This window comes from Aplidium turbinatum, chromosome 1 (genome assembly GCF_918807975.1).
Source record: "Aplidium turbinatum chromosome 1, kaAplTurb1.1, whole genome shotgun sequence".
NCBI classification, from domain to species: domain Eukaryota; kingdom Metazoa; phylum Chordata; class Ascidiacea; order Aplousobranchia; family Polyclinidae; genus Aplidium; species Aplidium turbinatum.
In genome coordinates, this window is record NC_137472.1 from 19,311,645 (window position 1) to 19,334,628 (window position 22,984).

The 22,984-nt window shown below is 39.0% G+C and overlaps 1 protein-coding gene across 1 annotated transcript; it reads left to right on the forward strand.

The window, feature by feature from the left end:
- Nucleotides 1–7,675: 7,675 nt before the first annotated feature.
- LOC145772349 (very long chain fatty acid elongase 4-like) lies at nucleotides 7,676–22,368 on the forward strand. Its single transcript, XM_082584231.1, has 6 exons — nucleotides 7,676–7,847; nucleotides 9,833–10,020; nucleotides 15,187–15,267; nucleotides 20,266–20,437; nucleotides 21,053–21,180; nucleotides 21,472–22,368. The coding sequence occupies exons 1-6, from the start codon at nucleotides 7,787–7,789 to the stop codon at nucleotides 21,679–21,681; spliced, it is 840 nt and encodes a 279-aa protein (XP_082440357.1). The 5' UTR covers nucleotides 7,676–7,786; the 3' UTR covers nucleotides 21,682–22,368.
- The last annotated feature ends 616 nt before the right edge of the window (nucleotides 22,369–22,984 follow it).

The following is a 22,984-nucleotide window of genomic DNA, read 5'->3' on the forward strand; positions in this document are numbered from 1 at the left end:
TCTCGACTTGTATTTCACGTTCTCCACAAGTTGTGAGGCGATGGAATTTGCTGAAACGGGACATTGTTGACGAGAGGCATGTGATCTGCCAGTTAGATTGTTCAATGTACTCCATGCAATGCGGCTGGAGTGCGTGAAGTCGATTTATTCGACGGCTTCTGTCCACCGCTCCTTCGTCTTTGAGTCCAGCCTTTCCAGCAGGGCTGTGGCTGAGCTGTTGGTGTTATTGCCCTGAGGGGCATGGAGGAAGTCGAGGTAGACGCGTTCGCACTCCTTATCCCAGCATGGCATGTAGTTTTTTCGTCGGCCACGGGGATGGAGTGTTTTGCCGCTGATGTTATTGCATCACAAAAGTCCTGGTAGGCTTCTTCCACGTTGTTGGTGTGTGGGGTTGGGAGGTACTGTGTGGCTTCGTTGGTGAAGAGGCTGTAGTATTCTCAGTTAGCCATTCTGAAGTTCCATCGCTTAACAGGCTTGCTCGGGACAGGTATTGTGAGCGTTGGAGCCGTGATGAGCGAGGGTCGGTGTTGGGACCTGGGGAACTTCTCTAGCACACATCTGTCCGGTTGGCAATTATCGGGGTCATCGAAAGCCAGATCGGGGTTTGTACCAGTGTTTCAGCGCCCGGAGAAGAAGCTCGCTGCACCCTTGGGATAGTGCAGTAGGGTGAGGTTATTATTGGCTGACCATGAGGCCAGGTTTTCTCCGTCAGTGTTGGTGGTATTGTATCCCCAGTCAATGTGGTGACAATTAAAGTCGCCAGCATAGAGGCTGGGTTGAGGAAACACTGGGATGGCTGTAGGTGTTAAACGTGAGGGTGGTGGCTTATAGACATTGATGATGTGGTAGCCTGATATGTCTATGCATTGTAGGGTGTACCATTTTGCAAAATTTTTTTAAAAATTAGTGCGGCTATGTATTACGGGTTTCCAACTTTGTTAAAAAGTATTTTGATGGAGTTTCAGAATTTTGTGCTAAAGCTGTGGCTCTGCCGCCATTTTGAAAAAATGGTGGCCAGATAAGATATTATGAAAATCTAGAGCCTTAACCCTTTGAAGGTTGGGGGGAGGTCAATTCAACTTTTTTGTATTAACAGTGTATCTCTAAAACCACTGAGGCTGCGACTACGAGATTTTTTGACTTTTCTTAACTTTTATTCACCTCTATTGAGCTGAAATTTTGAGCGATTAAAGGTTATAAATTGAAAGATATAAGGCATTTATCAGCACATCTCCTGAAATATTTCATATTCTATTGTTCAAAATTTTCCCACCAGCTAGATGAAAGTAATTAATTTGGCTCATGTCTCATTAATCCTAACTGCTTCACAGCGTGAAGGGAATTGGATGTATGTAAAATTATGTAAAAAAAATTTAATCACAACATTGCAATGCATGTTCTTCATTACAGCCTACAGGTTTAACATCTGATGCTTTAACATCTGATCGACTTGGATTGAGCTATGGGCAAGGAACATTGTTCGTGGCTGCTGTGGCTCAAGCGTCCGGCATACAAGTCGAAGATACTAATATCTCAGTCACAACCGCTCAGAGACTGGCTAATAAGACTATGTCCTTTCACTCCCAAAATATCAGAGATGAGTTCCAGGCCTCTGATTTGGCAATAATTCACTGGGGCGGTAAGGTTCTGAAAATGAGAAAAAATGTTTCATCAGAAAGGTGCTGTGTATATGTGTCTGGCGTTAGTTTTGATGACAAAGGTAGCCTAATGCAGAAATGAAGCAGTTCCTAGGGGTGCCTGAGATACCAGACGACACCGGATCATCTCAGGAACAGGCCGTAGTAAAGTTGGTGGAAAACTGGAGAGTGAAAGGTGCCATTGGTGGTATGGTGTTTGATACGACTACAGCCAATTCAGGGAAGTGGCAAGGTGCTTGTACATTGCTGGAGGCAACAATTGGAAAAACATTATTGACCTTACTGATCAAGAGTGGCAACAATTGCCAGTATCAGAATGGAAAATTTATAAGAAACTAAACAAATTCGCTTTGAACGCAAGGGTAGTCAACAATATTGCGGACCGCGGATTAAGCTATTTACTGATTTTGTTGACAGGTGTTCTGACGAGAGCCACCGGCAAGCTCTCTTGCTTGTTGTGCAAAGGCACAGTGAATAGTTTTCAGATTACAAAAGAGCTATCTTAGCCAAACTCAATTGTTGAAGAAATTCGACAAGAATTCAGTAAATTGAGTGTTTGCATAACTCTGGTATTGTGTTGATGAAATATTGGGAATTAAAATCAATCAGGACTGAAACATAAGGAATAGCATGCAGAAGAAACACAGATGGATCATGTCTGAGAGTGATTAACTCAATTTGTTTGTAAATGTAAAATGAATCGTGTTGCTATTTCAAAAGTTTGACAATATTTCAAAATTATTCATTCTAGGGTGAGATATTCTTGGTCACATTGTGTCCATGTCTGTGAAATTTCACCATAAATTTCAAGTGGTAAAATTTTACTTTGCAAAGTTTGTTGTCGTCGAGCGTTTTAGACTTCAGATTTGTGTTCTGTAACCCCAAAAACCCCGTAATCGACATATTACATGATTACATTGCACCAGTTTAAGGCTCTAGATTTTCATGATATCTTATCTGGCCACCATTTTTTTCAAAATGGCGGCAGAGCCACAGTTTTGGAAGGAAAATTCTGAAACTCCACCAAAATAATTTTTAACAAAAGGTGGAAACCCGCAATACATAGCCGCACTAATTTCTAAAAATTTTTTGCAAAATGGTATACCCTACTGCAGGGGTCACCAACTGGCGGCCCGCGGGCCCCATGCGGCCCGCCATGCCGTTATGTGCGGCCCGCGGAAGGTATCAGCGCACAAGTATAACTAAACATACTTTTCTTCAGGAATTAAACAGAATGAAGGCAAAAAATGCTCTCCGGGAAGCATATTTTCTCTTTGCATACGATTCTACCGACTGACCAATCAGATTGTAGTTCTAGGTAGGGGTGGTTTAAAGTTATTCCAATGCAATGTCCAGTCACACTGCCCCAGTGGTTGATTAAAACGTCTGTTTTCGAATTTCGAAATTCTCTGTGAGCATAGGGTTGCTTATTTTAAGTTTGTAAATGTCATGAAAACACTATTGTGCGTTTCACCGTTATTGGGTTTCACGAAAAGGGTTCCTTTATGCAAGTTTTTGAAAGCAAAATAGGTCGGTGTGCCAACTCAATTTATAATAAATTGGGTAAAATATTATATATAAATTTAAAGACTTTTTCTGGTCTTATGAAAATATTTAGCTTAGGCTAGTACTGCAAAATGTTGTTAATCAACAATTCTTGCCGCGCTGATAAGCAGTGTTGTAGCCTACGTTGACGCTGAGGCAAGCGCCGTCAGTTTATTTTTAGTTGACGGAAGTGATAGCGCGTCAACTATTTCGCCAATTTTAAGCGTCACGTGCTATCCTACGTCATTTTTCATTTTCATGGAAAATCTCGTTTCACAATAAGAGTTAAGTTTTGTTTGACGTTTTGACTTTCAGACTGATAGCAATGAACAATCTTTTTCTGTGGCAGCTGTTCGTCAATCCAATTATGCAGCTTCAAGTTTTTTATCTTATCTTGGGTTAATCTGAGTCGAGAAAAAAGGAAATCGTATTTCGCAGTTCGAGACAGTCTCAAAAACCAAACTCGTTAGAAGTCGAATACTTCCGTTTTGTGAGACCTTGGCTAAAATAGCGCTAGAAATTAGCGCTGACGCTGACGCCGTCAATTTCTTTAAGAGCTTACGCAGTACTTTACGCCGTAAAGTTTTTAGGCAATTCGTGCTAACGCTGACGCCGTCAATTTATTTCATTGACGCGTACAGCACTGCTGCTGATAAGCACCGCAAGTGACACTTGTCTAATAATCAAGGAAAGACGGTTTTATAGACTCTCACAAAAAGGATGAAAAACCAATTCATTGCTTTTTTAGAGGGAACACTGTTCATGAGTTACGATAGAAACGCTTTTTCGTTGATTTCCACAAGCATAATTTGAATCATATGGCGCCTGGTTTCTTTCTCCCTGTTATTGGAGCATATATTTTTAGCTGCTGCCCTAATGCATAGCCACTCTATCTCCGATTGGGCATTGGACTGGTCTATTGGCGTCCAGCTCAGTTGCTCATGGACAAACGTGGCGAGGCCGTGTTTCCTGCTGATGGTTGCGCCTGCGAGTGTGAAGTTGGGTAATACCAACTTATCCACAGATGTGCAGTGGGTCTCCTGGAGGAGAATGACGAGGACCTGATGTTTTGTGGTCAGGTACTCGATAATGCTGAGCTTGCTGACCGTAATGCCCTCGGTGTTCAGCTGCAGTACGGTGGGTCGTCTGTACTTTTCGACAGAGGAGCTGCCACGCCCTAAGAAGGGCGTTTCCTTATCCACATTGCGTTGAACGCGGCCTGGTTTGCTCGGGTGTGACAAGCTTCGCTTCGCATATCTTTTTTCTTTCTTGAAGATATGGTACTGACGGAGGGACCATGAGAAGGTGCTTGTTGTTCCCCCCCGAGTGCTTGTTTTTTCCCCCCATCATCTGAGAATGATGAAATGTTGCATCACTCCTTTTTTTACCACCTGTGCAATTACAAAACACTATGTGGACTGTTACGTCATAGATGCCAGTTACTGGTTGTTGAAATGCATCAGCTTCCTCATTTTTAGATCGTCGCTTGAAATAAGGTTGGTCGAATATTAAACTGCTTTGCTCTGTGCGTACCAACTAGACGAAATCTCCGTCTTTTATCCCAGAAATCTGTCCTGCGGTGTCAAGTTTTTTTTAGTGCGTAGTGCATACGTGTTGTGCTATCCCTTTTTTAACATTTCGTGTAGCTTTCCTGTGTCTTGAAATACAATTCGTGAAGAGGCTTCAGAAGTGTGTTTCGCTCGGTGTCATCACATACAGATGAAAGGATTCGAGAATTTCCCACGGAGATATTATGGTCTTCCGCTGTGAACAGTTATTGAGCAGACATATGGCTTGACTTTTGCTTCTAATATCAGTAGGCTATATTTCTATGCTAAGAACAAATTTTTGAAGGATGTTACGTTTTTAAGTGAGTAGGATATCACATCAAATTAGGATAACAGAGACCAAAACAATAGCCTTCTCAAAGAAAACATAAGTTTACTTGAATGGAGATTAAAGAATACTAAATTATAAATTCAATACTGCAAGCTAGAATCTGAGTTCACTAATCTCAAGAAGAATATTAAATTTGATCTGTTTTTCATTTTGAGCAAGCTGACAGTTGTATTATGTCATCTATGGAAATGTTTCTTTCTGCATACCCTAAATCTGGGATTCTCAAATTTTCTGTTCATCGGTACCCTTTGTAGGTTTGCATGTAAGTTAGTCTGAAAATGTTCACAGTTTTACCTGATAAGTCAAATCTGCTCTTCCGCAAAAATTATTTCTATTGAGTGGCTATGCTTACCACGTATGGTAACTATAGTCTGTATTTCTTCATACCAAGCGACCCATTGCAATCTTTCAAAACACAATTAGTAGTTCAAAGTTAATACAAAAAGTGTGTGTTTATGACTAATTAAAATTCAATTAACCGTACAAAATAAATTCGACAAACAAAATCATTCAGAAGGCTGATAACAATATTACATTCAAGCTAATATATGGGAGTATTTAATTCACTTTTCACCAGGTTTTGAGTTTCCGTATGTGCCAATGCAGATGACGCAGAAATGTTACAAGCATATTCGATCCTATCCGCCATCATCTTCAGCTAGGCCTTTCACCTACATGGCGTGAAATTACATGCGAAGAAGTGCAATTACTGTACCAAATTATATCTATGATGAATTGGTACCACAGAAAAACCAAAACCAAAGAAAAACCAAAGAATTTTTTATTGGCCTGTGCAATGAATGTTGTAACCTTCAGAGATGAGAGTCATCCAATCAGAAAAGTAGCGAAAATAAAGAGACAAACTCGAACAAAAACGAAGTCGTTTGTAAAGTGATGCAGATGTCGCTCGATTGCAAGACAATCGCAACCAAGCGAATGACACTGATGAAATAATACAATTGATTACAAACAAGCAAGGAATAAATGAGGGTAGTTGTCGCTTTAACAGTTCATGTCCTTTGCATAAAGTCAAACAATTTGAACACAAACCTGAAGCTAGGATTGAGCAAATACCGGCAAAAAATTATAAAGACTTAATTTGCAATGTAGCAACACTACCTACAATCCTACATGCGTGCAAACTTTCGCACAGCTGCAGCACTACCAGATGGATATGGAATTAAGTAAAAAATTGCTTCTACAGCATCATGAAAAGGAAACAGAAATCTATTATCTATAAGCTATATACTCTAGCTAGAGCGAGCCATAATGCACACTTATTTTTCATTTAAAAAAAAAAAAACAACGAAATAAGAAAGAAGCTACTGCAACAGCTGTTAAGCCAGAAGCTATATAGAATAAGAACAATGGTTAACAGCGGTTAATTCAACAAACGCTTTTTTAATTGCACAGTGAGTTTCGAGTGGGGTGTTTGAAACTAGTTAAATCAGTCCTATTGCATTGGTTTAACGTCTGCAGATGTTATATCATTGCAAAAATCACAGACTTTGCCGACTGAGTTAGCCATTTTACAAAATGCAATAAAAGGGACAAACTTAGCAAACTAAAAATTCATTCTTAGTTTGTAGAACTAACGTAAACAAAAGCAACCTACTGTTCTTGCAAGTCATCTAGCTAAGTCGTTTGCTATATTTCAAAAGAGTGGTTTTCAAACTATATTCGACTACAGCACACCAAAGAGTTTCGGTAGCTACAGCATCAAATTGACTTATTGCGTCAAAGTTTTTTTTCCAACTATTGCACTTTTGCTAATTTTTTGATCATATTTCCTAAATTGAAGAAACTATGCAGGATAGAAGTTATGACATAGCACACAAATGGCTTAGCATAAAAATATTTTAAAATCCACAATATTTTTTTATCAACTTTTCTCACAAATTGTTTGTGTTGGTCTCATTTTTTTTGTTGCTTAACTATTCATAAGGATTATTGTGTCATCTCAAACACCAAAACGCTGGTAAGATTTATTTTTTTTGAAATCGCCAACTCAACTGCAATATTCCACAAGTGGAGGTACAAATGTTGCCAGATATTTTTTTAAACTTTTAGATAAAAATACAATTCTTGCAATTTTAAAGTCGTCGTCTAAAAATTACCCTAAACAATTGATCTAAACTCAATTTAAGAAAATAATTTTGTTATTTATTTATCAAATTATCATAATTTTTTGCATGTTTTTTGTTAAATGCCTAATAATATATTTTTTCAAATGTACAAATTTTTATTCAATCTAAGTTTTGTACATAAATTCACCTTTTTATTGCAAAGTAACACAATTACAAATTGCTTTAACTCAATTTTGAGCAACTTTAAACTTCAAGTTACTTTGAAACGGACAAGCGTTGGTCGACCATTACTTAAAAAGTGCCAAGAATATATTTTATTTTTATTTTTAAAAATATTTCACAGTATTTGTACCTCAATTTGTCCGATATCGCAGCCGAGTTGGTCATCCCATAATTTTACTGGGTAGCCTAACCCAAGTCTTCATATCTTGTCTTGTGGCCTGTTACGAGATGGTATTCATGTGAATTATTATGATTGTAGCCATAAGAAAATATACTGTCCAGCGGCCATTGCTGCTAGAGACCTAAGTTTATTTGGCTTAAAGTTAGACAACAAAGTCCTGTGTAAGAAGTTCACCAGAAAACAACGTTTGAAAAATGAGTTTCAAGTGGTCAAATTTTGTAGATAGTTACAACCATTATCTACACGAGTTAGATGGTAAGTGATATAGTTTTAATTTAGTTGTGCATTTTATGTAAATTAAGTGAGACACTTTTGTATAAATTGCATTGATTCATTCCCTTCGGTATTTCCTATTCTGGCCGGAATAATACTTTATTCTGTCTTATTCGTCTTGCTACTCGATTCATCTCGTCAGTATGTTTTTGTGTTGTGGCATAGTTGCTGAACAGGTTGTGTTTACCTGTTTCAGCCCACTTGATAAAGTAAGTCGTGCCGACTAACGAAAAGTCGGTAATAAAAGCTAGATATCATCCTTAACATCAGGAGGTAACCTAGTAGCCTATAGTCACCAGAAGAACGCAAGTTACTTTAAATGCCTGGTGAACAGTTTCACTCTGTTTTTAGTTTATTCTGTTTTACAAACTGCTTCAGGTTTATTGCAACTTACGTAGGCCTATCTGAGTTTGTTTAATGCAAAAACCCAGTTTTAAAACTTGACTACATTCTTTTAAACGGTAAGCCAACAGCCTCAACAATGTTGAATTTATTTCCAGCAAATATCACAAAATGATCTGTCTTAATGTTGAAATTGTATTGCCAAAAGCCAAAATGCAACCCAGCATCGAAGATAGACTTTGGCGCTGGTTACATACACTCAAGGCAAGATTAGTTCTCATGAGACAAGTGAAAACTCGCACAGCATACAGGCTAAAAAAATATGACTATACGCATAAACTAGTTGTCTCCTACACCAGTGGTTCCCAACCTTTTTAACTTTGCGGCACCCTATCAAAGAGATAAATAGTTTGCGGCACCCTGGCAAAACTGGATCAACTTGACGAGGTTTCTGTATTTCAATAACTGTATGAAATAACACAGAATGAGTTGTACAGTATAGCGCGCGTAAATAAATGTATTTATTCAAAAGTCGGTGTGAAATTTGGGCTTGACTTCTTGCACAAAGTCCCTTAATATCTGGGAGCACATTCGATAAATCCACCCGCATTTCTTCCTCGACTATAAGCGCAGTCGTTCTCGTTTTTTTAGTTTTTATGTCCGTTAATACGGAAAATCCACTCTCACATAGGTGTGACGTGGACAACTGCAGCAAAAGCACAATAGCTTTCTTTCCAACGCAAGAATATTTATTTTGAATTTTTATCCAGAACTCGTCAAATTTTTATCTAACAAAAGTTTCCAATTTTATAATGGTTCCCAAACAATCGTGCAACTTTGTAATCGTGCTGGGTCACACAATCCGATAATCCTTTGTGTGAAATCACTGCAATTTGACTTTGTGCGCAGTGAAACGCAAAATAAAATCATGAAACCGGGCAATAATGATGCGTTTCAAACTCTCATGGAAAGTATAGCAACGAGTGAAAATCTCTTTCACGCTGTTTTTTCTGGACGAGAAAACAAAGGCACCGCGGATCAGAGTTTTAAAACAAATAAATAAATTCCGCACTTAAACGGGATAAAGTTAAAATATAGAATGGGCCACAGTATTGCAATATCTCGCGGCACCCTTGAGTATTGCAATTGGCACCCCAGGGTGCCGCGGCACCTCGGTTGGGAACCACTGTCCTACACAATCGAAAAAAATGTTGAAGTTCAAAGATTCCCAATTTTGATCTTTACAAAGTAACACTTATCCCACTTTTATGAAAATCATTACTTTGTGCTGCTTTTTTATGATGTAGGGTGGTAGCTTTCTCCAACGACCAGCTTTGCATGAAAGCAACAGACCAGGAAATAAATGATCGAAAATTTTTTTTCCAAGTTATAGGCTAAGCAGTTAGGCTACAGTGAGGCTTGAGAGGCTTCAAGAATCAATCTGTAAAGTTTTTTGCGTGGTGCATATGAAAATGTACGTCACAGCAACTCGAAGCATTTTGCAATGCATTTGTTGCCTTGATAAAGTAACTGCTTTTATTAATATAAGTTCATTATTCTTACATCTATTTTTAAATTTTTTTAGTTTTTTCTATTTACTTTTAAACATTGTTTTCTATGTTAAGATCCAAGGACAGCAGATTGGCTTTTTGTACGATCGCCATGGAACCCATTTCTGGTGACTGCATGCTATTTGTACTTCTATTTCAATGCCCGATCTCTGACTTCAAAATTTCCAACTTATCAACTGCGATCATTTATCATTATTTACAATGCCATGTTGGTGGCATTATCAAGCTACATGTCAATAGAGGTAAGAAGGATTTGTCCAGCACCATCATAAAATTTATTTAGTTCAGTTTCATGTATTTTGCAATAAGTATACTTTTACAAATGTTATATCCAAAAGATTTATGTTAAATTTGAGTGCGCAAAACACATGTTTGATAAAATTCATGCATTTCAATTATATTGTACGGTGCTTACATTGAGAACACTTTTTATTGCCTTTATGGTTTTAATCTTGTCCTTTATTAAGAGGGGGGGGGGGAGAACAAGCACCTTCTCGTGGTCCCTCCGTCAGTACCTAATCTCCAAGAAAAAAAGATATGCGAAGCAAAGCTTGTCACACTCGAGCAAACCTGGCCCTGGTTCAGCGCAGGGTGGATAAGGAAACGCCCTTTTCAGGGCGCGGCAGCTCCTCTGTCGAAAAGTACAGACGACCCACCGTCCTGCAGCTGAACACCGAGGGCATTACGGCCAGCAAGCTCAGCATCATCGAGTATCTGGCCACAAAACATCAGGCCCTCGTTATTCTCCTCCACGAAACCCACTGCACATCTGTGGATAAGTTGGTATTACCCAACTTCACACTCGCAGGCGCAACCATCAGCAGGAAACACGGCCTCGCCACGTTTGTCCATGAGCAACTGAACTGGACGCCAATAGACCAGTCCAATGCCCAATCGGAGATAGAGTGACTATGCATATACATATCAGGCTATCACATCATCAATGTCTAGAAGCCACCACCCTCACGCTTAACACCAACAGCCTTACAGTGTTCCCCAACCCAGCCTCTATGCTGGCGATTTTAATTGCCACCACGTTGACTGGGGCTACAACATCACCAACACGGAGGGAGAAAGCCTAGCCTCATGGTCAGCAAATAATAACCTCGCCCTACTTCACGATCCCAAGGGTGCAGCGAGCTTCTTCTCCGGACGCTGGAACACTGGTACAAACCCCTATCTGGCTTTCGCAAGTGATGACCCCGATAATTGCCAACCGGACAGATGTGTGCTAGAGAAGTTCCCCAGGTCCCAACATCGACCCTCTATTATCACGGCTCCAACGCTCATAATGCCTGTCCCGAGCAAGCCTGTTGAGCGATGGAACTTCAGAATGGCTAACTGGGAGTACTATAGCCTCCTCAACCTCACCAATGAAGCCACACAATATCTCCCATCCTCTCACACCAACAACGTGGAAGAAGCCTACCAGGACTTTTGTGATGCAATAACATCAGCGGCAAAACAATCCATTCCCCGCGGCCGACGAAAAACCTATATACCATGCTGGGATAAGGAGTGCAAAAGCCTTTACTCCGACTTCCTCCACGCTGCCCAGGGCAATGACACCAACAGCTCTGCTGGCAATGCTGGACTCAAAGCCGAAAGAGCGGTGGACAGAAGCCGTTGAATCAATTGACTTCACACACTCCAGCCGCATAGCAGAACATTGAACAACCTAACTGGCAGATCACGTGTCTCTGGTCAACAATGTCCCGTTTCAGCAAATTCCATCGCCTCACAACTCGTGAAGAACGGAAAATACAAATCGAAAGACCGTGAATCAGATAGATCCGTCTTACAAGAAATGAAGGACTTCTGGAGGGTAACAACCCCTGACGGGGACAACATCTCGGGTGAGTTCACCCCGGAAGAATTTTCCGCCACCCTCCAGTACATAAAGCCAGGTGAAACCCCGAGCCCTGACCACTTATGCCCAGAGTTGATACTCCATGCTGCTGCCTCTTTAAAGTCCTGGTTAAAAGACTTCCTTTCCTGTTGTTTGCGCCTTCTGAGATTTCCCAGAATCTGGAGAAGAGCCCTTGTGGTTGCAGTTCCTAAGCCGAAGAAGCCCCCAGGGGACCCGAAGAGCTACCGTCCAATCTCACTGCTCTGCATCCCCTTCAAGATCCTCGAGAGACTCATCTACGCCCGTGTCGAACCAATAATAGATCCAAAACTTCCCCGTGAACAAGCTGGCTTCCGACACGGACGATCAACCGTAGATCAGGCCACACTTATGACCCAAGACATTCAGGACAGCTTCTCGGCTAAGAAGAAGGCTGGCGCCGTGTTTGTTGATCTTACGGCTGCCCATGATACCGTATGGCATAGCAGCCTTACCTGCAAGTTACTCCGTCTGCTCCCTGACAGACACATGGTTCACATGATGATGGAACTTGTGCAAAACCGCAGCTTTACCCTCACAACCGGTAGCGATCGTCGAAGCAGACTACGCCGACTTAAAAACGGCGTCCCATAGGGCTCAGTCTTGGCTCCTCTCCTGTTCAACATATACACCTACGTCTTGCCCCTCACCAACTCCAGGAAGTATGCTTACGCAGACGACCTGGCACTCTTGCACTCAGCAGGATACTGGCAGTCAGTGGAGAGGAACCTCAGCCAAGACATGCAAACACTATCAGCATAGCTCCACAAATGGAAGCTACAGCTCAGCAAGTCAAAGACAGTGTCGGCGGCCTTCCACTTTAACAACCGGGAGGCACAGCGTGAGATAAACATCAACATTGATGGGAAACGCCTGCCCTACTGTGCCGAACCTACATACCTCGGCATAATTCTGGACAGGTCACTCACGTATCGCCGGCACTTGGAGTCACTGCGCAAAAAACTATCTACACGCGTCGCACTTTTGAGGCGATTGGCGGGTTCCAGCTGGGGAGCTGGTGCTAAAACTCTTCGTACAGCTACCTTAGCCCTTTTTCATTCCACAGCTGAATACTGCGCGCCGGTCTGGTGTCGTAGTTCTCACACCCACCAGATTGATACCGCCATCAACGACGCCCTGCGTACTGTGACTGGATGCTTGCGCCTCACTACGATGGACTGCCTACCCATCCTAGCAGGCATCCAACCCGCTGAGCTACGACGTAAAGGAGCCACGATTTTTCTCGCTCGCCGCGCTCTGGACCCCGACCATCTCCTCCATGCAACATTCAAGCGACCACCACTTATAAAGCAGCGGCTGAAATCAAGACGCCCCTTTGTGCCTGCCGCACAACAACTACTTAAGGACGCAGAAGAACTTGTTTTAAGTGCGGCACACTGGACGAACCACACGTGGAACACGGAGTGGCAAAATCACACCTCCACGCTCCGTGACTTCATACCCGACGCCGATCCCCGCCTGCGAACTAGCGTCGGTCGCTTTCGTTTCAACATGCACAAGTGGGGCCTGGTTCCTTCATCAGAATGCGAGTGTGGTGCCACGGAACAGACCGCAGACAATGTCATCCACCACTGCCTAACCCACCGGCCTCCACACGGTGCGCATAGTCTGAGGGTCTTGGACGACGAGACTGCTGAGTGGCTGAAGATTTCCTGCCCTCCAATCTAGCCTGGAAAGATCGCTCATACGCCATCATCATTAAAAGCCTGCTGGCCACTGCATTTTGTAGGCCCACTTCTATTTTTTATGGACGTTATACCAGTGACTTCCCAAAAACACCAAAACTTGTCCGCCACACTATGCACTACAGATACTTATTACGTACTATTAAGTGGAAAAAATATCGAGTGGTTAGAAAAAGAAAGAAATTCTAAACTTGCAAAATTGATGAGTGGCTAAGTAGTAATCAAGCTTTCCTTGAATTGTTCAATCACTACTGAGCAACAGAGTAATAAACAAACTTTTCAATTGCAAAGTAGAGTCAGACTTTAATACCGGCATAATTAAAACAAACATCTCTCAAAATACATAATCTAACATTGAGAAGTGGTGTAAGATAATCAGTACCTTTGGTAAGTATATACTGTATAAAACATTTCCTACATCGATACAATTGGCGAGATACCTTGGAATTCTATATTGTTTGCTTGGCTACTGGCTATGACTCAAAAGAAACGTTGTGGTGTATTTTCTATTGTAGACTAGTTGATTGTCGTATGCAGTAAATACGGAATTACTATAATTGGGATACAGTCACAAAAATGTTTCTCAATGATGTGGACGTTAGGTGTTTGGCTCACAATATTATTCCTACGATTACACAAAACTCTAAATTTTGCCTCATCAATGATCTTTTTAGACCTTAACCCTTTGAAGGTTGGGGGGGGGCTGTCAATTCAACTTTTTTTGTATCAACAGTTGTATCTATAAAACCACTAAGGCTGCGGCTACGAGATTTCTTGACTTTTCCTAACTTTTATTCACCTCTATTGAGCTGAAATTTTGAGCGAATAAAGGTTATAAATTGAGAGATATAAGGCATTTCTCAGCACATCTCCTGAAATATTTCATATTCTATTTATATGTTATTTTGCATTATTATATTATTTTGCATGAAAAATATAGATTCAAATTGAGATTATGTAAAAAAAAAAAATTAATCACAACATTTCAACGTATATAAGCAGGTCTAAAATTCATATAGTTTTAATTTTCGGATATGCTCAACGTGAATAATTTTACAAAGTGAATCCCAAATTTTGAAACCGTGCGTTAAAAAATAACAGAGATATCACTCTTAAAGTATAAGAATAATCGACAGCCCCCCCCCCCCCAACCTGAGCAAGACTCCAGGAGCCCAGCATTCTAAGGGTTAATATTAGTAAAACAAGAAAACATCATCAAAACCTTAGTTTGCAAAATTCATGCAGCAACTTGCTTGGTTTGATTTTTGAATCCTTGTCTTCAGACTGACAAAGCCGTGATAGGTTATTCCTGGTAGTTTCACATACTTGTAGAGGTTTTTAATGCATGTCCTGTTACAGAGATTGGCAGAGTGAAGTTTCTAATTGTTGAAGTGTTGTTGCCGGAGAATTATTCCATCCACTAGGTGCCACTGAATGGAGAGCAATCCGGAAATGTGTTGCTCAAGCGCAGACTCCGAGAGCCGAACCAGCGCCGCGTAATCTTGTACCAGGCGCGTAACCACTGAGTTAATGACTAACCTCCACAACAACCTATATCTTGCGTTTTTCAAGACCACCTTGTCAAACTTTAGATTATAAATAATTATTTAATATTTATTATCTACATTCAAATACTAGAAAAGTAGTTAAAGCTGTGTAGTTTCTTTTGTAAATAAATAAATCTCTCGCACATAATCTATATAATCATGTCGAGGGTGCAAATTGTCCACTGAAATTGATGATGTATGATGAAATGATGTATGCCACGTGCTGCATAATAGACAAAGTACAATTTTTGGGTTTTATTTCCACAGTTTATTTTGTCTGCTTATAACTCTGGTTACAGCATGATTTGCCAACCTGTCGATTTTTCTCCAACTCCGCAAGCAATACGGGTGAGTTTTAAAATTGTCCACGACAGTAGTGTCTTCTAACAATTGTTACAAGCAAAAAATGGCAGTTTATAGAAATCATGTTTGGTGTTGTGTGAAACAAACAGCAATCTGCATTGGATTATTTACTCGATCTATCATTTGTGAGACGTTTAACAAATGAGAATACGGCCAGAATAGGCAACTTGATTAATATCTTTTAACTTTAAAGCAATGACAGTGAGTGTGATTACAAATGAAAAACAAGATAAATTCTTTGTAAAAGTTTCGAACCTTCTATTCATTTTCGATAAGATTTATAGAAAAACATTAAATTAGCATATAGATTACCAATTTTTGATCTTGTTTTTTAACGTATAGCTCATAACTTAATTCCAGTTTGTTTTGATTTTTGACCGCCACAATGAAAAACAATTCAAACAGCTACTTTATCTGGCTCAGACTTAGTATAAAATTGGTCAGATCCGTACTCGATGTGGTAAAGATCTAGACCGGATAACTGGCTTTCTGAGAATACATGCCAAACATAACAGAAGTCTAGAAAAAGGTAAAAGCATAAAAGGGAGCACGTTACAACGTGCATGATACGAAAATTTGTTTATTCCGTTTAAAATATGGCACGTGGACAATTTCGTCAATGTCATCGATCGTCATAAGTGCGTTGAGAGTTAAGGAAATTTTTCTAAGGATGTCGCTTCGAAACTTACAAAACATTTGTTTCTGTTAAGAGACGCAATATGGGCCAAATAAAATTTCAGATATAATTTTTGTTACGGGTCCACGACCACTTCGAGGGCACCAAAAGGGGTCCGCCACGACAAGAAGTTTGAGAACCACTGCAATGAATTATACCGCTATTTTAAATGTTCCAAGTTCAGGGAACGATATGTTTATCTAATCTCTAAAAGCAAGCACACAATAATGTGTCATTTTTAAACTTGTTTCTTATATCCCTGTAGCCTAGCCTATAATACGAACGTTGAAAATTAGATTTTTTTGAACCACTGTAATAGAAGTAGAAATTTCGATGTACATGCTTACTGTAGATAGAGTTGAACAAAATATACCAAAGCATAATGACTTTTGAATGTCTCTTGTTGTAGTTATAGCTTTATGCTTTTGCAATAAAACAAAGACTGTACAATATTATTTAACGTACATTTTAAACACGCTTGGACAGCTGTTTTGCAGATATTGTAGAAGTAAAATGCTTTCGGAAAAGTATTTCATCACGATAGATTTCCGTTCAGGGGGACAGCTTAAGGGAAGCAACTGACTTGAAGACTATATCTCACTTCGCTGCTTCCTGTCGTCTGTTGTATCGCATCTGTGATCGCAGTGTACTGTATGTTATCGCATTGGGCGCAAATAAAAACACGGTTATAGGTGAATTGTTCGTAAACAGTTGTTCGTAAAGCAATTTTTCGTAAACAATTGTTCGTAAAATCAATTCTTCGTAAAGCAATTCTTCGTATGCATCAATTCTTCGTATAGGTGAATTATTCGTAAACAGGTGATAGGTGAATTGTTCGTAAACAATTTTTCGCAACAGCAAAGTTTGTCTTGCAATTTCCGATGAAGGTGCGTAATGCAAATTTGTAGCCTACTTCTTGTACTTCTTGTACTCCTTGTACTTCTTCTTTGGAGGGGGTCTTGCCTGGCCACTGACATACTGTTCAATGCGAACCTCATTTAGGTTTTGCTCTCGCTTGATTGCAGATATGAACTTCCAAATATCTGGATGATTTGCAGATACCTGGAACATGAACCCTCTGTGCCATCCTTCAATGCTATTATTAGTTTTGGGAAGGCCACTGAGGACGCCATCATAGCAGTTCCACATTTGAATTGCAAACATTGGAGGACGGCGCCCTTGACGACGATCTGGGCGCCCAACCCAAGTGTCTTCAAAGTAGTCAATTACTGCCTGAGCAACATCTGGTAATACATTCCCATCAATGAGAATGTCAAAGGCCCGGCTGACTTTATCAATAGGCACAAAGGCCAGAGACGACAACATGCGCAGCCTCAGAGCAAACTCTGCACTTGTCTCGTACAGCTCCTTCAGGCCACTTGATTGCGTCTTTCTCCAAATGCACTGGCACAAATGGAAGAAACAGCCACGGTGAGTTGAAAGTGGGTACTCTCTGCTTACTGCATTAACCATGGCCATCTCAAAGTCAGTCATGATTGTCTCTGCAACAGCAGGTAACAACTATGCAGCAGATGAATGTATGTCCTTCTCCTTTCGTCCCCCAGCAGGGCATACACCAGAGGCACTGAAGTGTTTTCCTTCAGTCCGTGTATTGTGTAAATCTGTTCAAACAGTGAAGGCACTGTCTTGAAGGTGCCGTCAGCATACCAGTGCTTTGAACGGGCAAGGAGCTGCAGATTTCTTTCAGTGGCAAAGAGGACCATACGGTTATCTCCAGGCCCAGAATCATCGGCCAAGAATGTTACACCAGCAAACGTTTGCTTGTACTCTAATGGAAGCACAATATCACGGAGAGGATGTGAGATTGCCGGGCCTGCATTTTCCTTCAATCGCACTTGGGTGACTGCCCTTTTCATGCTCTGCACACTTGGCAGTTTTGCTGCCGTGGCTTGACTGAGTCCAATAGTTTTTGCTGAGACGAGTTAACTTGGGGCATCACGACTGTCTTTTGCTGCACAACGAATATTTTCCATAACCTTTGCTGCTTCGACATGACCAGCATCTCCAGCATGATTGTGCTCACCTCTGGATTGTACAATGGCGGCCATAGCAGTTGTTGCTCCTGCAGGACATTTCTTATTTAATGCTCACATTTCCAATAAGTAGTTTCTTGCCCTTGTGCGTTAAGTGCACTATAATCTTTGTAATAAAGCTGGCCACTATACAAAAGTTTTGGCTTTCCTTTTTCGCTGCTCACAAACTGTAATGCCATTCTGAATCAGGGACTCTACACTCTACAAGTACAGCACGTCTTTAAGCACAATTAGCACATCTCCAGCATATAGGCTACCCTAATTGATTGTTTGTAAACAATTGTAACTGTTTTTTTTTTAAAAGCTGTAGCCTAACTTTTATGAACATTTGTTTACGAACAATTAGTATTATGGTCAATTGCATGCCCGAAGAATTGCTTTACGAAAAATTGCTTTACGAACAATTGATTTTACGAACAATTGATTTTACGAACAATTGCTTACGAACAATTGTTTTACGAAAAATTGTTTACGAAAAAAACGTCGGACACCTAAAAACACGATTATTATTATTACTACCGTATTCAGGATCGTTTATTTCTACATCTTTTGCCTCCTAAGTCTCTCCATCTTTTTCATGTAACAATGATAATGCCATAAATTCGATTGGTCTGCTATGCATATCAAACTTAAAATGGTTGTTACCAAAAAATTTGACACAACATGTTCGAGATCCAACCTAAATGCCTGTCAATGCATACATCAGTGATTGATACGAATGTAAGAAATTAATTTTATGTAAACAAAACGAACAAACCAATAAAATTAACTTTGAAAGAAAACTAAATTAGTTACATTTGTGAATTTCACCTATCTCACATCTGTTGCAGTTTATAGAATTCGTTTTAAAAGTTTAGCTTTGGTAGAGAAGTACTTTTTAAAAACCATAGACAGACAATCGATAACAACTTAATAACATTGAATTGCATAATTCAAAATTAATACAGAAATGAAATGGATACATAATTTCAAACGTTTTTGGCAAAACTTTCTGCCCTCTTCAGGAAAATATCTTAATTCTTAATTATATATTAATTCATTTCTGTATTTGTATTTCTAAATTATATATTATATCTTAATTCATTTCTGTATTAATTTTGAATTATGCAATTCAATGTTATTAACCGTATCTGTTACTGGCGTAGACTTTATGGTCTCGCCCTCTGCTGATTCAGCAATTTCACATAGAAGCAGTGACGCTAGAAACCTGAGATTTTTTGACTTTTACTTTTTTTTCTTGCCCCAACTTTTAATCCCGATTATGTTGGTATCGGATGATTGTGAAGTTCACAATAAACCTTTTGTCACAGCCAGTTATGAAATGCAAGATATTTGCTGATATTCAATAGCTTGATTGACAGTTTACTATTAGCGTGCGGTTTCACTTTGTGTTTGTTATTCATTACGTGACGGCGCTAAAATTCCATTCTATACCCAAGCAGCAAAATCCGTCATTTTTACATTGATTCAACGTCAATTTTGTGGTCTGGGTAAGGAGTTGGTCTTTGACGCGATATGAGTCATTCTTTGCTGGCAGACAATAATTAGGAAGGTAATTTGTTATTTGAGCAAATTTCTTTGTAGTGCAAAAAGTGCATGGAATACTGTTTGCACAGAAACGGAAAAACAAAATTGATGAAATTCTGTGTTCAATGCAAAAAGACTTTCAAAATAAAATGTAAACTGAGAAATCTGACCAAGAAATGGCGAAAATAGGTCAAAAACCGAGTCTTTATCACCTTTTCTACCTAAAATACACAATCACGAATATATTTTGCGAAATAAATTGATTGAAGTGATAGATAAGGCTTTTGACCAACGGCATACTTTTTCCCGGTGTTATTTGATAACTTATAAGCCGACGGAGTAATTAGCAATAAGAGAAACGTAGACCTGATGGTCTCGGCCAGTAACTCTTGACGCCAAAAGGAAGCAGTGACAGATACGGTTAAGTTGTTATCGATTATCTGTCTATGATTTTAAAAGTTATATCTAAAAAGTGAAATTCGTTGAAATCAGCAGAAACATTCCTTTTGTAATTTTAACTATTTCCAAGTGTTTAAGTCTAGTCTAGATTTCAATTTTTTTATTTACGGTAGGCTTATACGTTACATTTCATATCCTATTGCTTCGGAAACATTTATCTTGTAAACCGCCGATTTCCCACAGAGGCCTAATTGACCAAAATGTAAATGAAAAATATATTTTGGTTCATAGATTTATATCAGCCGATCCAATCTTTTTATACTGCAGATGGCAAGCGCAAGTTGGTTTTTCTACTTTTCAAAATACATTGAGCTCATTGAAACTGGATTGTTCGCTTTACGAAAGAAATACAATCAAATTTCCGTCCTTCATGTTTATCATCACACAACCATGATTTGGATTTGCTGGTGGGGTGTAAAATATGCCCCTGGTGGACAAGGTAACCAGTACAGCAAAACAAAGCGTCTTTTAGAAATCAGTGACTAAGATTAATTATAAAAGTGCCCCAATACATAGACCATTTAAAAATTATAGATAGCCTATTGCTTTGTGTTATTTTTCACTATGCAAAGTAAGATTCATAACAACGAAAACAATGCAAGAAAGTGTCTGTAGCTTATAGTAGACGACAGTTTACTTCTTCCTAATCATAATATTATCTTAGTTTTGAAGGCTTGTAACTTTTGACAAATGTCATAATTGTCAAATTTTAATAGTCTTTCTGTTTCCAAGAAGTTATTTGTGTTTATCAATTTTGTTTACATTAAACGTTTGTTTAAAGTTAAACGAAATTGCTTTGACTGCGAAGCGAAATGGTTTAAATATTTGCTATAAACAACTCTAGCAATACTCTAAAGAAGTTTGGAAAATGCTACTCAATTTTATCGACCTAGTTTCTCCCAATGATTCTTTCCACTCTGTTAGGCCTATAGCCTATTTATAAAAGTTAAAGCAATAACTGCTGTGGTCGAGGCAGATATTTGTTTTTTTATACATGCAGAAATGCTTTTTCAAATTGCCTCTGGTTTGTTTAGCATATGCAAATTATTTTCAGGGTACATCTTCGGGGCAATAAATTCATTTGTACACGCAGTAATGTATACTTATTACTGTTTGAGTGCGTTTGGTCCTTGGATACAAAAATACTTGTGGTGGAAGAAATATCTCACTATGCTCCAACTTGTAAGTATGAATAAGGTTTATTGCTTGTAGGCTACAACTGAATTGATTTACTTTCAATATTGTTTTAGTGAAACTACTCAATGGGTATTCCACAACTGCAGATAAACCCTTTCAGTTTGTTTCAAATTTAAAATGTTTTATTCAAAAGAATCGAGTTTATAGAATACCAGATATTTTAACGGCATAATAGTGTTGGTGATTAACCTTAAACATTGTAGGCCTAAGCTATCAGTGAAAACACATTTTGATTTTAAGTCTAAATTACTTGCTTCAGTTGTTGTTTGTTTTCAGAGCCAATTCGTCATATTGTTCTTCTTTTGCATACAAAGTCTTGCAAGCGGCTGCAATTTTTCTAAAGGTCTCTGCACTGCAATGGTTGGATACGCGGTTACTCTGCTAGTATTGTTTCTCAACTTTTATATCAAATCTTATGGAACCAAAAATTCTAAAGTTCAACATGAAATTAATGTAGCCCAAAACGGAGTGAAAAAGATCGATTAATGTCAATTAAAGTACATTGATTTTTATGAAAAGTTGTTTAATATAAGATTACAATGAACTATGTGAGAAATTCAGTTTGAAATTTGTTCTGCATAAAACTGTATTTAAAATTATTCAAATTGTTCGTCATTTAAATTGTGTTGGTAGGCTACATATCGAACAAAACTGATCAGTGCTCACATTTCCATTCTACACCATTCTTCATTTCAACACATTAAAGAACAACTCTAATATTCATGAAAAGTGTAAAAAAAAGTGTAACTATAAAGGTATTTTGTGATATCACTAGTTTCAGTGCTATTGGAAATCATCTTTGATTGTGACTGAACAGCCTAATTTAAAAATTGACTTTATTTTTACTTGGATTTCCTACTTTTAGGCTAAATAATGTTAAAAAATTACTGCAAGGTGGCTTTCCTATGTATTTGCAGCACAATTATTTCACTACCCCTACAGTATATCTTATACAGTAAAGCAAAATTAGGTGAGATTTGTCTACGTTTTTTGATTATAATTTACTGTTTTAAAAACAACATACAAAAAATAAATAAAATTGTTTTGAAATTTCCTGAGAAAAAGTATTGGTAAAACATGTTTGCTAGATGACTGTCCATCCTAATTTTCATTCAGGCAGATCGCTTGTGGCTATCTCAAACAATAAAACGTAATAAAAAACAAACTACCGGCTATCTTGTAAAAATTGCAAAGCAATCGTCGTTTCCCACATGCTGCAGAAGAAGTGGTTCTGGAACGGCCCATTACGACACCGCCAGAAGAGGAAGCAATTATCTTCAAAGAACCTAATAGAAGCCGAGTAGCTACACCGATTATTAGCAATTACTAGGTCTGCAGAGACCAGGAACAAAAGTGGCAAAAATCCAGGAAGGGCTGAATGTATTGCGTTAAGCCTGTGTACGACAAACACTCTGTAACAAAAAAGAGTATTAATTTTTACACTAACTAAAACCACTTCGACAAAGCTTTCTGTCATAATTTAGTTTCAAATGAATCATTTGTGTACGCTGCTTCATTTAACATTATAAAATGTCTTTGTTTTTTATTCTGACGTCATTTGATACAAAAAGTGCAAGGGTAAAATTGTTAACATGCGGCGTGTTAACCCTATTTCCTGTGGGGGGGGGGTCGGTGGGGACTTGCTCCTTTTCAAAGCAATATCATTAAAGAACTACCCGATCCACAGCTTTAAAATTTCTTGACTTTTCCTAAAAATTATTCAAGTATTTATTCCGCTTTAAATGACGTTGCTATTGTCTATAGTTTTAGAGATATGGCATGATTTTCA